General features: G+C 38.5%; 2 protein-coding genes across 2 annotated transcripts; both read right to left on the reverse strand.

Moving 5' to 3' along the window:
- Positions 1–133: 133 nt before the first annotated feature.
- LOC130630324 (uncharacterized) lies at positions 134–8,237 on the reverse strand. Its single transcript, XM_057443782.1, has 4 exons — positions 2,469–8,237; positions 984–1,028; positions 748–894; positions 134–632 (listed from the first exon to the last, which is right to left on the reverse strand). The coding sequence occupies exon 1, from the start codon at positions 5,213–5,215 to the stop codon at positions 2,594–2,596; it is 2,622 nt and encodes an 873-aa protein (XP_057299765.1). The 5' UTR covers positions 5,216–8,237; the 3' UTR covers positions 134–632; positions 748–894; positions 984–1,028; positions 2,469–2,593.
- A 1,965-nt stretch (positions 8,238–10,202) lies between these two features.
- Positions 10,203–14,177, reverse strand: LOC130630007 (uncharacterized protein K02A2.6-like). Its single transcript, XM_057443404.1, has 2 exons — positions 11,566–14,177; positions 10,203–11,433 (listed from the first exon to the last, which is right to left on the reverse strand). Exons 1-2 carry the CDS (start codon positions 14,175–14,177, stop codon positions 10,203–10,205), a joined length of 3,843 nt encoding a protein of 1,280 aa, XP_057299387.1.
- Positions 14,178–15,471: the final 1,294 nt, after the last annotated feature.

The raw sequence follows: 15,471 nt of genomic DNA on the forward strand, positions 1-15,471 counted from the left end.
TACCCGTCGCAACAAGGTGGATAAAAATATATCTCATTTGATATTCGTTTTGGAATAGCTTAATTTATGATGGTGTCCATCAGTTGACATTAAAATTTTGAATCTATCAAGGGAATAAAAAAATTCTTCAATATAGAGTTAAGATAATTAACAAATTTAATAACATCTAACCCTTCGTAAAACAAGGTAGACAAAATATTTGTTTATCTAGTTAATTTCAATGGAAAAAATGTTGTTTTTTTCAAAGTATTTATTTTTTTCAATGGAAAAAATGTTGTTTTTTTCAAAGTATTTATTTTAAATTCAGCCTGAAAAATAGTTTAGCAATTGTTTGAATTTTGGCAATATTTAGGCCCATTTTAAATTTAGGATATTTTATTAAAAAAAAGTGCACCTCGTTTTACAAAGGGTTAGTAATAAAAATACATTTTAATATTGTGGCTTATACGGCCCACCACGACCGCGTCTCCCACCACGACCGCGTCTCCAACCACGACTGCTACTTCTACCACGATCCCGTCGCCCACCACAAAACTCAACCCCGCCATTATGCACCCAACGTCCAAACACTTCTAGGTCCATTGACCCGCTATGTCTAAGTCTGTACTGTAAAAATTTTGTCCATACTTGCACTTAAAGAAAAAATAATGTAAAGGTTAATACAATAAGTAACATAGATAATACCTAAGGTATACCAAAGTTTTAGATCCTAACAAAATTTTGAATACATGAAAAGTGATTTCTTACTCAATTCCATGTTGGGAGCTGTTTCGGTGGGGTCTTCTTCATTGGTCCACTCGACCCCACCCTGCTTTAGCCATCGGCCAAACGACCGATAATTCATGGAGCCAGGATGTTGTATCCTGTGCTCCACGAATTTAGCATAAAGTGAAACTATAAAAAACGGTATAATATATAATAACAGGTATAATTTTTTTATTTATTAATACCACTAATAGTAACAAAATCAATAATATACTTACCAAGTTCTAAGTTAATTTGTGCCGCCATTTTTTTCTCTATATTTGCTAAAAAACACAAATAAATCAGTTGTAAAACATCACAAATTATTTCTAGATTATCAGTACAGTACACTCCCGATAACTCGAACCTCAAGGGACCAAAAAAATAGTTCGAGTTATCGAATGTTCGACTTACCGGGGCATTCGATAACTCGAACTTTGGCCGATAAGTGAAAATAGTTCGAGTTATTAAAATTTTTTTTTCTTTTCTATTCTAACAAGAATACAGTCATAGTTATACATCACTGAAAAAAGTTCTAATGTGACTCTGTTTCACTGTAGCGGTAACGTCTCTCTCTGTCAATTAAAATACAGGAGAAAAAAGTTTTTGTCAACTTTGGAAGAACAATTTATATTATTGAAAGAAAAGTAGTCACTTTTTACCGAGATTGTTTTCATTTTTCCTCTGAAGTTCGAGTTATCGGGGGAATTTCTGTCCAGGTTCGACTTAACAAATGTTCGAGTTATCGGGGGTTCGAGTTATCGAGTGATTTTTGTGAGAAAGTATTAGTGAAGGTTCAACGGGAATTCAAAAACAGTTCAAGTTACTGGAAGTTCGAGTTATTGGGCGTTCGAGTTATCGGGAGTGTACTGTATATATTTTCGGATGCTTAGAAAGAATCTTATTATTTATGAATGTTTAATAATAAAATTAAAGAATGGTCAAAAAATCTACAAGGTGCTACATAGTGACAAAAAAATACAGTAGTCAATTTTGTACATATTTATTTGGATATTTATAAAAAATTTATTACGTAATATGTGAACGGTCCCTAACTGTCTGGTGCAGACGATATAATGAAATACTTCAGAACAATTTTCTATATGTATACTAATATATATATTTATTATTAATTTTTCCCAAAAATACCAAGAAAAAAATGAATTTTCGCCAAATGGACAAAAGCTTGCTAAATTAATTCCCTTGTGGTAGCTAAAATTTACTGACTAAACTCACAAATAATCTATGCTATGGAACAAAACAATATCAAAGGAAATATTCAGTGCCAAATGGTTTTATATAACAAGTAAATGTAGCAACATATCTCGCCTACTATATACGGCCATACGTATCCAGAAGACGTTTAACGTAAGTAGCTTCACAGGTAATTTAAAATCTTGATTTGAATTCTACGTGACGTTACTGCTACCGTATAAAAGTAGACCTAACAAACAAGTTCAATCTGTCTATTAACTGCAATACTGGTAAACTTCTAATCATTTTTCTCACTTTGAGGGGTCCTATAACAGTAAGATACTATACTAATAACTGATATAAACAAGGGGAATTATTTGAGGATTATGATGATTAGAAAATTGTGTAACTCTTAAAAATAAAGTTAGAACAATCAAATTTCCAAACACAGGCTAGAACTAAGGCTCTACCACTCCCCACCCTTAATGCTACGATTTCAGAAAAAAAAAGCTTGTAAAGTATATGCTTACCAAATAAATCCTCTAGTATGTCTCATCCTCTACTTTTTTCTCATGCCATTGTTAATGTAAAGAAATTTCCTAAATGATTTACAACTAGAATGTTAATTTTCGTACTAAAGTAACTGCATTATGAATTAAGCAGTCAAAAAATCAAATGACATGATCATTTGGCTGTCCAAACTAACTGTGACAGAGTAGTCATGAAAAATACTGATGTGAAAAATTAGCAAAGATTTTACTGGTGGTACAATGACATAATTGTCAGCATCTTTAGATTCAAGTGGACAAACTAAACCAGAACGGGTTATACTTTCGTCATCTTGAGGTAAGTTTTCCAGAAATTGATTTTCAGCAGGACCCTTGTCTTCCTCTGGTATAATATGTGGCATTTCAACAACAGGCAAGCCAGGTAATTCAGAACGCATCTCTGGTAAATTTTGAATGCGGTCATATTTTATCGAAACATCCTTATAGTACTCATTCGGTAGGAACTGAAAGTAGCGTCCTTTTAAAGGTTTGTCAATGTGATCAGAGCCATTGTATAGATGTTCACTATTAGTATCTGGATATTCAGTGCCACCTTCTGGGTATCCAAAACACAGCCCTCGTAATGCATTTTCAACTTTACCCCTTTGCACAGTATACTGTTGAACTGAATTTCGACTTCCTTTCTTTTTAATAACCACTATTCCAACCTGAGATGGTAACGATGGCAATTCTTTAGCAATTTGCATTCTCTGAGGAAAACTGATACAATGTCCTTTTGATGCAAGCATGCCATATCGCAGGAGGTGTATATTCATGATAACAGTGATACGACGAATCAATGCTACTTCCAGTATGGTCAAATTTTGAAGATATGGTGGTACCGGTAAAAAATGCATATCATTATGGCGGATGTTATCGTGTAATGGGCCCAAATCATCATCATCAACTGACAGTATACCGGAAAATCTAGCAGGTGTTGTTACATTCTTTTTAAAACGACTAAGGCTTTCCCGATGACACCTGTCACACCTTCCATCGCTGAAAATTTTCCAAGGCTTAACGGCAATTGGTTTTGTTTCGTTTTCTGCAGTAGGACTGATAGGGGGAGTAGCATGAAATACTGGTCGGGTTTCACGACAAGTTTTACAGGTTGCCAAACTATGCAACTTCTCACCTTCTTCGAACTGTATTACAGCTGCAACAACATCAGGATTTTGATGAATAGAGGAGGTTTCATTTCCATAAATTTGATCACTGGTCTGGTTGTCTGTGACAATTGTCGGAACTGACTGTGTGGTTTGTATGGACTGAGTGGTTGGTAAAATATTTACTAGATTGTGTGTAGTAATTGGAAGTGTAAGGTGTGGCAGGGAATATGTATGTTTGGAGGCAGGCGGTTTTTTCAAACTACCATTTTCCTGATTACTTACGGCTGTTTTAGAAATGTTTTTTTTGCAGCTATAAATTATTCGCCTGTGTCTGTTGAATGTTTCCATACTTGTTTCATTAACTTTAGGTTCTTCATATTTAATATTTAACTGAAGACACTTTAGCTTTAAAGCAGGTTCTTTATTATAATTTGGCTTGCGTTTACGCTTGGTTGTAGGTTTGGTTGTAGGTTTAGGTGTAGGTTTGGGTTTAGGCTTGGATTTAGGCTTATGTTTAGGCTTAACTTTTTTTGGTATTATAGCAGCAGACATATAAGATTTCATTATTTTCTCTACTAGGAGGTCTTGATTTTGATTCAAAGTAGTAACTTCCTTTTCACCAGGTTTTTCATTAGTTATATTTTCAGGATATTTTGATGACAAACAAGGAATTTTTTTAGGTGGACTGAGTGATGTGGATGATGTAACAGGAGTAACGCTCACATTATCATCAAAGATCAACGATTGATAGTGATTTTCATTAACCCTGCCAAGCAAAATGAAAGCACCTGCAGTGGTACCATCAGTCAATAGATGTGCCACTTGTTGTTCACCAGGAATATCATGTGTTTCGTCATGAGTAGGACTAATGAGGGTATATGGGCGTGTTGCAGTACTGGTATCGGCTGTTATCAAAATGTTTACGCCCAAAATTATTGCAGTAGCCCGTATGAAAATCTCTTCAACATCAACAGTAGGTCTTGACTGAGTTTGTATGTCGCGTTCCCACTCTTCCGGCTTTATGGTTAAAAAGATTCTGTTATTTTGAAAAATTTCTAGATTACTATTTTCTCGAACAAATTTGACCACAGCTGCTCGTAGTTGAAGATGATTCTGGAAATGTAGTCCAAGGGGCACAATTTGTCTGATCTCAGGGCGATTAAGTTGCTGTACTACTGCTCTATAAAAGCAGTTGCCATCCCCTTTGGTCACTTCTCGATATGTTATATTTGACAAACCAATACTTCTAGCGTAAGCGACTATTTGATCAGCAGAAGTTGACTGATTAAGAAGATGCGTAGCATAGGAATCCTGTAGTGCTATTTGGAAGTCGATATCATTGTTATTAAAAGGCCCAGGATTGCTTTCAATATCGCCAGATAACAGTAACAGTAATTTCAAAGACGCAAGATTTATATTACAGCTCAGACAACACATGAAAATTATTGAAATAAAAAGTTTCAAGAAATGAATGAAGTTGTTGTTACCATCGATCTGGTCAAAAAACATTTCAGAACGGCTGTAAAAATTTGTTGTTTCATTCCTAATGTTATTGGAGCAACTAGCAGCTACATTATAAAAAGAACCAATGGTGGCACGATATGCTTGGACAGATATCATGATTAATTTGTCTTGATTATTCTACGATGCTACAATTAGCTACAATGTGACACAATTTTATGATGCTACGGTTGCTTCCTAGCTGCAGTTAGCACCTAAATCAGATATAAACATAAACGTATATCTTCTTACTTTGGTGACTGTGGCAATGTAGTCCTTGAATCAAAATACAGGAGCAGGGAACAAAAAATAAGATTTAAACAGTAAGCTACAATTTCTACGATTAATAGCTATCTAGCCAGGTATATAATAGCCAAAATGCAAGGACACAGCTGGGGACAAAAATCAGATATAAAGATGCACCAAGCTGCAGTTTACACCTAGCTAAATGTGTTTTGTTTACTAACACAAAAGAGACGGACAAAATTATGAAATAATACTTATCCAATAATCCAGGAAGTATCAATTTCGTTCCAGCAAACAAACACAACACACTCCGGTAAATTTCCAGAGGGTTTGAAAAAAGTGGCGCCAGAAAAGTATATTTCCATCGCTTAAACCACGTGTTCTACTTTATCCAATCAAAGCGAAGAATTTTTGTGTTTGGAAAAATCTACGTGTTCCATTTTGTCCAATAAATCAATGGAAAAAATGTTTGTTTTTGGAAAAACTATAGTTACCTCATTCTCGTCCCCAGAGCCCTTTCAAATTTATCTCAAAGAGCTCTGGGGTCGAGAATGTAGTTACCTGCGTCTGCATTAGCAAATTCGCAGTTTGTTCCGGACGCAATATATCGCATATAAATATGTTGAAAAAATATATCACGGGCCAATGACATTACTTTTTGTTTATAATCTAACCAATCAGAAAGTGCTAAGATGTAAATAAACATGGTATCCGGTGTCCGTTTACCTACCGGTGGGTCAAAGAAGGGTCGGTTTCATTTAGGATACTATACTAGCTAGCCAGTTTTAATCCTATAGATATTCCTAATCAGGGCAAAATTACCCGACTGAATATAATATGTGTAGTCAAAAGATATGAGCCTGTCAAGAACAATTCTTTTTTTCCAGCTACTTTTATACTAGCCAGCTATATGTTCACTAGCTTTAGTTAGGTAGCTAGTGATGATCTTTTTACATGGCTTTGCATTAGCTAGGTAGCTAGCTAAAGGCTAAAAAGTTGTTCATTACATGTATCAAATAGTATAATTTAATAGAAAATACAGTAAACAACTTCCCTGATAAGACAACAATAGAAAAAGCAAGCTTAATTACGGATTACCAAGGCGTGCATTATAGTTATGTTTTTCCTAGCCCTGTCCAGGATTCGAACCCAGATCTCCCATTTCCATAAATGAGTGTCATAGCCATTAGACCAACAGGGCATAATACATAATATATACATGGCATACAGAATTTTAACAGTTTCACATTATACTCAGAAACTTACTAAGCTTTCTTCTGTACCTTGACTGTTAATATTGTTAGAGTTATTAACAACCAATATCGTCAAATCCATATATACATATATTTAAATATTTTCAGTATAGCTATAGGTGTTGACGATTGCATGATAACCGTTCGTCAGAATTTGCCCTGGTAATAAAAAATGCAGGTGTTGGATGTAAGCATCAGTCTCAAACAAATAACAAATGTATATACATGTTCAAAAAGTTTCCCGATATATATATTTATATTGCAATAATTTCCGTTTCTGTAACTTGAGCCGTACTGGTGTATGCTCACTGGCAGGGTTAAAAAAATTTATTTCCTGACCTGTGTACAATATAGCTACAATCGTCCACAAAAATATGGCTTTCCATTCCCCCTCAATGTTGAAAACTACTGCCCTTTGTGGCTGACCAACGTAAACGATTACACGTGACATACCTTTACATAAACATTGATCATCAGTGGGGACCGAACGTACTATTTGCAGAATATGTGACTATAGCTAGCTATGTTTTTTTGCTGACTTTTCTAAACTTTTTGGTTCTTGGTTTTTCATATATAAAACTGTCAGAGCCAACAAATTTTGTGTTGCTGACTTTTCTAAAATAGTAATGTCGCGCCATAGATTAGTGGTTATAGCTCTCGTACTCTGTGCGGGAGACCGGGGTTCGATTCCTCTTGACGGCGATTCAACATGGGCGAGTGAATGTTACCATACCCCCGGGTTAACCCAAGCCATGTGAGGGAAATTGGGAAGATGGCACACTGTGTGGGCCGTTGGATGTTGCCGGGAGTTGTCTAGTAGAGCGCGGGCCCTAATTGGGTCTGCGTAGCTCAAAATGAGCATTAAATACTCTAGGACTCTCCATCAAGCCATGGCCCCTCCTGGAAATAATAGACAGGGTATATCCCTCGATATTTGTGAGGCTAGTCATGTAAAATATGCACATCTATCTATCTATATCTATCTATCTATCTAAACTTTTTGGTTTTTGATATATAAAATTGTCAGGGCCAACAATTTTGTGCACAATTGTAGCTAGAAACAAGCTATGTGATGGGACAAAATATAATTATTGTGTAGTACATGTATAGCTATATTGGTAGTTTTATCCCAGCTAAGTGGTTAATTTTATGCTAGTCTTTTTGCTAGCTATATAAAGGCACTTGTTGCTCTTTTTATGCTAGCTAGCTATTACTCTTTTAAAGTTAGCTAGCTATACACTATATCCTATCTAAGGCTAAGAAGGGGTTCATTACATGTAAAAAAAAAATAGTGATATACTAGCTAGCTAAACATACCCTTTCTTCGTTTCTTGAAAATGACCTTATATATATATACAATATACAAATTACGCTAGGCCATCTTTAAATAAACAAAAGCACTCCCTCGTTGTGTCAATAAAAAAACACCTTGTCTCGCTTAATTTAGCAATTATATAAGAGAATGACCGGATTAAAGTACTGGGCAACCCAGTCCAAAAAAAAAGTGGCACGAAAATTCAATGATTTTGATGTATAGTGGGGGCGGAAATCCTATACACTCTCCTCCGTCCCTTATATTTGGCTTATTTAATGAGGAAATGGGCTCCGCTACGCTCCGGGCGCTGACGCGCCCTCCGCTTCTCTCCGCAAAAACGTCTAGAATGTTCTAGAAACAAAGATGGCGTCTAGTAAGAAACATCAAGAAAGTTCCAAGGTATGTTCTAGAGAGTTCAAGTACATATATACATGATGCAATGTCCATACCACATGAATGTTCAAGAATGTTCTGGAATGTTCCGTAATGTTACAGTAAATATCTGACTAGAGTGTCTGTAATTTCAATACTCCTCCTCACTCGCTGTCAGATAGTTCGTAAATACCACTCCTTTCGCGTAGTTCATTAAATTGAACACGACCCAATCCTTTTGTCAATACGTCCGCAACCATGTCCTCGCTCGGACAGTAAACCAACGTGATCTTCTTATTCGTAATCTGTTCTCGTATGTAGTGATGCTTAATGTCAATATGTTTTGTACGTCCATGAAACTTTGGATTTCTCGCCATACAAATTGTTGACTGATTGTCTTCGTAGATCAAAGTTGGCTCGTCTGATTTCTCGTTCATCTCATTAAGAATTCGTCTCAACCAAATAGATTCCTGTGCTGCACTTGACAATGCCATGTACTCTGCTTCTGCTGTGGATAAGGCTACACATGTTTGCTTCTTACTCAACCAGCTAATAGCTGCTCCACTCATCTTGAAAATATAACCAGATGTTGATTTTCGATCGTCAAGATCGCCTGCCCAATTCGCATCTGAATATCCGGTTAAACCACTTTTATCACCATATAATAAACCATAGTTGACTGTGCCATTCAAATATCTCATAATACGTTTGACTGCAGACCAATGATGTGTCGTAGGTTTTGAAGTGTATCTTGCAACGTTTCCAACAGCATATGCAATATCTGGTCTTGTTTTCGTTGACAGATAAAGGAGACATCCAACTGCTGATTGATATATGTCTTGGTCAAACAGAATATCGTCGTCTGTTGGTTTCATTAATCTTGCTCCGGCTTCAGTAGGAGTTGCGACAGCTTTCGAATTTTGCATGTCAAACTTCGTTAGCACTTCTTTGATGTAGGTTGGTTGACCAATCCATATCTTCCCTGGTTCTAGATGAACGACTTTAACGCAGAGGAAATGATGTAACTTCCCCATGTCTTTTACGTCAAATTTTACACCAATTTCTTGAATGATTTGTTGGATTCGCGTACTTGATTTCCCTGCTAATAGGATATCATCAACGTATACAGCCAATATAAACATCTCTCCTCCTGAAGTCATCGTGTAAATGCAAGGATCATTCGTCGAAGGGGTAAATCCACATTTCTTGAGATGTTTATCCAAAGCTTCATTACAGCATCGCGACGATTGCTTTAGACCATATATACTTCTCTTCAGCTTGCAGACCATATTCTCCTTCCCTTTAATCTCGAAACCCTCAGGTTGTTTCATGAAGATGTCTTCTTTCAATTCGCCATTCAAGAATGCGGTTGTTATATCCAATTGATGTATTTGAAGATTATATTTCGCTGCCAATGCAATCATTGTCCTTATTGATTCGAATCTTACTACGGGAAAAAATGTTTCATCATAGTCAATTCCACTTTTCTGTGTGAATCCTTGCGCTACCAATCTTGCCTTGTGCCGCTCTACGTTTCCATCTGCATCACACTTTCGTTTGAACACCCATTTGCTTCCAACAGCTTTACCTCCATCCGGCAGTTCAACGACATCCCATAAATCGTTCTTGTATAGTGATTTGATTTCCTTTTTCATTGCGTCGATCCAATTTTCTTTGTCATCACTTTGAAGTGCTTCTTTGATTTATTATAACTTCAGAAAGATGGGGAAAAACAGACAGACAGAAAATGTATATACCACTTCTTAGACCGCCATCTTTATAATAAAAACACATGTACAAATCTCGCAAAGATATAAGCGGAAAACACAAACACATGGTTTTAAAGTGTAACCAATAGCAGAGAACAAAATGTAAACATAAATGGCGGATATATAACAATCCTCCACCAATAGTCCACAGTTTAAACGTATACAATGCGGTTCAAGTCATAGTCCTCGAAATGCTTTGGTAAACGGCGAGATCGTTCAGGTCGAGAATTGGTGTCCTTGTTCACATCTTCTGCAACGTCTTCAAACGGCTCAGATGTCTCAGGAACAGGTAACTGGACCCTTGGCTCGATTTCAGTAACGGTTTCGTCAACTTCTGACGGTTCAAACTGTGGTAGCACAGCCAGAGGTGGGTCTGTCTCTACCATTGCTGAATCAGCTAATCTCTCGCCGGTTGCAGCTCGCATTTGATCGATGTGGCGTTGAACGATTTTCTCTCCCACTTCAACATCGTATGTCACAGGTCCTCTCTTTCTCGAAATGTTTCCTCTCACCCACCGTGGTCCTTGACCAAAATTTCTAATCAGTACCTCCTCTTGGTCTAGAAATTGCCGCAGCGGTTTCAATCGATGACTTCGATTCTCAGAATCCATCTGTTTCCCCTTGACTGTCTGTTTCAGATCTGGTTTAACGAAATGGAGGGCACTCCTTAATTGACGATTGAACAGTAGTTCCGCAGGTGACCTGCCCGTGGTGGTGTGTGGTGTGATGCGGTACGTGAACAGCAAACGGCTTACTCTGGTCTCAATGGATTGACCATTCGATTCTATCTTTTTAAGACTGTTTTTCACAGTTTGGACGGTTCTCTCTGCTTGTCCATTAGAAGCAGGATGGTATGGTGCAGAAAAAATGTGTCTGATGTTATTTCGTTTCATAAATTGCTCAAATTCAGTGCTTGCGAAACACGGTCCATTATCACTAACACAAACTCCAGGCAGGCCATGCGTGGCAAAGATTTTGCGCAGTTGCTCAATAGTCGCAGTGGAGGTGGAGCTATTCATGACTATTACTTCCACCCATTTTGAAAAAGCATCAACAACTATCAAAAACATTTTGTTCAAAAACGGTCCCGCATAATCCATGTGGATCCGCTCCCAGGGTTGGCTTGGGTATTCCCAGGAATGTATTGGTGCTGCAGCTGGCATTTTTTGGTGGATTTCACAGGTTTTGCAATTTTTGACGGTTAACTCAATCTCAGAATCCATCTTTGGCCACCACACAAAACTTCTCGACAAACTTTTCATGCGAGTGATCCCTGGGTGAGACTGGTGAAGTTGTCCAAGCAGTTGTGGTCGTAACGAGCTTGGTATAATGACACGAGAACCCCACAGCAAGCATTGGTTGTCGATGCTGAGTTGATCCTTCCTTGAAAAGTACGGTTGTAATTCTATTTCTCGGTTTACTTTCCAACCGTTGGATATCAAGTCCAACACTTTGCTCAGGACTGGGTCACGACTTGTATGTAGCTTAACATCAGCGGAGGTTAGTGGTGCTTACACTAGGTCCATCATGTGAATTGCACTTTCATTGTTCGAGTAATCAGAACTGTCTGCTTGAAGTGGAAGGCGGCTTAGACAGTCAGCGTTGGCGTGATTAACACCTGGTTTGTACTCCAAGACGTAGCTATAAGCAGACAGCAGGAGGGCCCATCTCTGAACACGAGCAGCTGCAAGCGGTGGAATTGGTTTGTTTTGTCCGAATAGTCCCAAAAGAGGTTTGTGATCAGTTATAATTCTGAAAGACTGTCCATAAAGATATTGATGAAGCTTTTTGACTGCGAATACTATGGCTAAACCCTCTTTCTCAATGTGGGCATAATTCCTCTCTGCTGGAGAAAGAGTCCGTGAAATATAACATACGGGCTTCTCGGAACCATCATCCATTACATGGGCGAGAACAGCACCTATCCCATAAGGAGAGGCGTCACAGGACACAAGGATCGAACGTTGGGGGTCAAAATGCGTCAGCAACGGTGCTTTATATAGTAGAGCTTTCGATTCGGTAAACGCTTTTTCTTGTTCGGTTTTCCAGTGAAAGGTTGTCCCCTTTCTCAGCAGACGATGCAGTGGTTCAATCATTGCAGAAAGGTTTGGTAGATAACGATTATAATAGTTGAGCATTCCGAGATAAGCCTTTAACTGTGTAACATTCTCTGGAGGGGCTGCATTCCTTATAGCTTTGACCTTCTCTGGTGAAGGCGATATTCCTTCCTTGGTAATGTTGTAACCCAGATAAGTCACCTCTTCTGCTAGAAATACGCATTTGACTTCCTTCAGTCGCAATCCAGAGCTTTCAATCACTTGCAGGACTGACGATAAATTTCTCAAATGTTCCTCATCATCCTTACCAGATATTAAAATATCGTCTACTCGCACTTTGGTACGTGGTATATGGCGGAGTCGCCTATCCATTTCCCTCTGAAAAATGCCGGTGGCGGAATGTACTCCATACTGAAGTCTTGTGGGGCGGTACAAGCCACGGTGTGTGTTGATTGTGAGGTATTCTCTTGTTTCCTCGTCCAACTCCAATTGCTGGTATGCATGACTCAAATCCAGCTTTGTGAACTTTTCACCCCCTGACATTGAGGCGAAAAGATCTTCAGTTCGCGGAATTGGATAAGAGTCACAAGGTGCAGCCTGGTTTATTGTCTGTTTGTAATCGCCGCATATTCTGATAGTACCGTCCTCTTTCTTTACCGGTACGATAGGGGCTGCCCATCTTGAATATTCAACTGGTTCATATATGCCATCTTGTACAAGTCTATCAAGTTCCGTGTCGATCCTGTCTTTTAAGGCATACGGGACTGGTCGTGCTTTGCAAAACTTTGGTGCGACAGAGGAGTCCACAGGAATATGGACTCTAAAGTCCTTCAGCAATCCCATACTTTCCGTAAACACGGCGGCATGCTGTACTAATATTTGCTGTAGATTGGTATTGCTAGAATGCTTGACCTGGAACAAACTGGGCCAATCTAACTTGATTACTTTTAGCCAATCTCGACCTAACAATGAAGGAGATTCCTTGGGTACGATAGTCAATGACAGTGTGTATTTCTGTTTTTGGTGTTCAACGTTTACAGCAGCTGATCCCAAGGGTGTTATGATTTCCCCTGTAAAAGTTTTTAACTTTAAGTTACTAGGCTGGATGGTCAACTCTGGAATGCATTTCCGTAATGTTTTTTCACTTATCACCGACATCGATGCACCGGTATCGACCTCCATCTTGATGGTTTTTCCTTCAATACTGACATTTACAAAAAGCGGTTCAACTCTGCTCCCTTCTAATTTATACAGGTTAAACATATCGGACTGTTCAACAGTTTCTTTGTAAACATTTCCTTCATGTTCGGACTCCAGTTGGTTTATTGGTTTCCGGGGTGGTCTGGATTTCTCATCATTTCGTTTCTTTTGACGACATTTTTTAACGGTGTGTCCTTTTTTGTGGCAATAATAACATTCAGCATCCTTGAATGGACATGCCTCTGCTGTATGTTTTGTCCCTCCACATCGATAGCAATCCCTCCCTGGGTTGTCTCGGGCTCTCTCCAAAGCGTGGACACTCTCTGAAATGTTGCCTGTCGCTTGATGTTGGAGAATGCTTTTGGAGTAGCTTGCTGCTGATTCCATAGAACATGCAATTCGTAGGGCTTTGGCTAAGGTGAGGTCTTTCTCACTCAGGAGCTTTTGTTGTATTTTTTCCTCCTTAATACCACAAACAAGTCTATCTCTTAACATGTCGTCCAGTGTTTCTCCATACTCACAATGTTCACTGAGTCGACGCAAAACTGCCAAGTACTGGGAAATTGTTTCAGAAGGTTGCCTATCACGAGTGTTGAATCTGAATCTCTCAGCTATCGAATTGGGAGTGGGATATAAATGATCTTTCATTAATTGTACTAGCTGGTCATAAGATTTGGAAGCAGGATCGTTATTTGACAAACCTCTCAACAGCTGGTAGGCTTTGGCTCCACATGAGCTCAGCAGGATTGCTCTCTTCTTGGTGGCATCTGCAATGTCATTTGCTATGTAGAACTGATTCACTCTCTCGATGTAATTGTTCCAGAGTTCCGTTGCCGGATCAAACTCTCCAATTTTTCCGTAGGTAGCCATTTCGGTAATATATCCTCGTCGCCACTTATTATAACTTCAGAAAGATGGGGAAAAACAGACAGACAGAAAATGTATATACCACTTCTTAGACCGCCATCTTTATAATAAAAACACATGTACAAATCTCGCAAAGATATAAGCGGAAAACACAAACACATGGTTTTAAAGTGTAACCAATAGCACAGAACAAAATGTAAACATAAATGGCGGATATATAACATGATTGACTTTGGATCTGTTACTTCTTCTGCAACATATACCCAATCACCGTAACGATCTGGTGCTTTTCGTTCTCGTCTCTGCCTATCGGTTTGTAAAGGTTCACCGTTGTCATTTTTGTCAACGTCATTATCTTCAAATTCCAATTCCACTTCATGTTGCTTGACAACTTCTTTTGGAGCTTCTTTGTCATCCTTCTCCTTAGTTCGTGATTTGGTTTCGTTGAAGACAACATCTCTGCTGAAGAAAACTCTTTTCTTCACTTCATCGTACAACCGAAAGCCTTTGGTTGTCGTACCATATCCCAGGAAAATGCATCGTTTCGTCTTTATATCCACTTTTGCTCTCTCGTCCTTTGGAATGAGTGCGTAAGCGTTGCATCCAAATATACGAAGATCGCTGACATTTGGTTTGTGTCCAGTCCAAACTTCATATGGTGTCATACCTTTAACAGCACTTGTAGGACTACGATTTCGTAAGTAACTTGCTGTTGATAATGCTTCTGCCCAAAAACGCTTGGGTAACTTTGAATCCGCTAACATGGCTCGCACCATTTCCACAAGTGTCCTGTTCTTTCTTTCAGCCACACCGTTCTGTTCTGGATTCTTTGGAACTGTTGTTTCATGTCGAATGCCTTCTCTTTTGAGATAGTTCTCAAATTCATTTGAAGTGTATTCTCCTCCGTTGTCCGTTCGAAATACTTTAATTCTCGAACCGCTTGACTTTTCGACTATTGCTTTCCATTCCACAAAACTTTGGAATGGCGTCGCTTTTGTTTTTCAGCATATACACCCACACATGTCGTGACTTATCGTCGATAAAGGTGATAAAATATTCAGCTCCGCTAAGTGACTTCTCTTCAATCTTTCCACACACGTCACTGTGCACTAATCCAAGTAATTCATTGGACCGCACTCCTCCTTTCTTTGGAAAAGGTGTCCGGTGCTGCTTTCCATCAACACATGATTCACAAAACTTTGCATTCTTTAATGAATCGTATTCAAATCCATCAACCAAATTATCTTTTGCCAGCATTTCCAGACTTTTAACCCCAAGGTGACCGTAACGTCGGTGC

Source organism: Hydractinia symbiolongicarpus, chromosome 2, assembly GCF_029227915.1.
Source record: "Hydractinia symbiolongicarpus strain clone_291-10 chromosome 2, HSymV2.1, whole genome shotgun sequence".
In the NCBI taxonomy this organism is placed as follows: Eukaryota; Metazoa; Cnidaria; class Hydrozoa; order Anthoathecata; family Hydractiniidae; genus Hydractinia; species Hydractinia symbiolongicarpus.

Bases quoted from the DNA above. Each gene is read 5' to 3' on its own strand.
- LOC130630324 (XM_057443782.1), bottom strand. From the start codon at position 5,215: ATGATATCTGTCCAAGCATATCGTGCCACCATTGGTTCTTTTTATAAT.
- LOC130630007 (XM_057443404.1), bottom strand. From the start codon at position 14,177: ATGGCTACCTACGGAAAAATTGGAGAGTTTGATCCGGCAACGGAACTC. The intron at 11,434-11,565 runs GTAAGCACCACT...GTACTTTTCAAG, and splicing joins ATTCACATGATGGACCTAGT to GAAGGATCAACTCAGCATCG.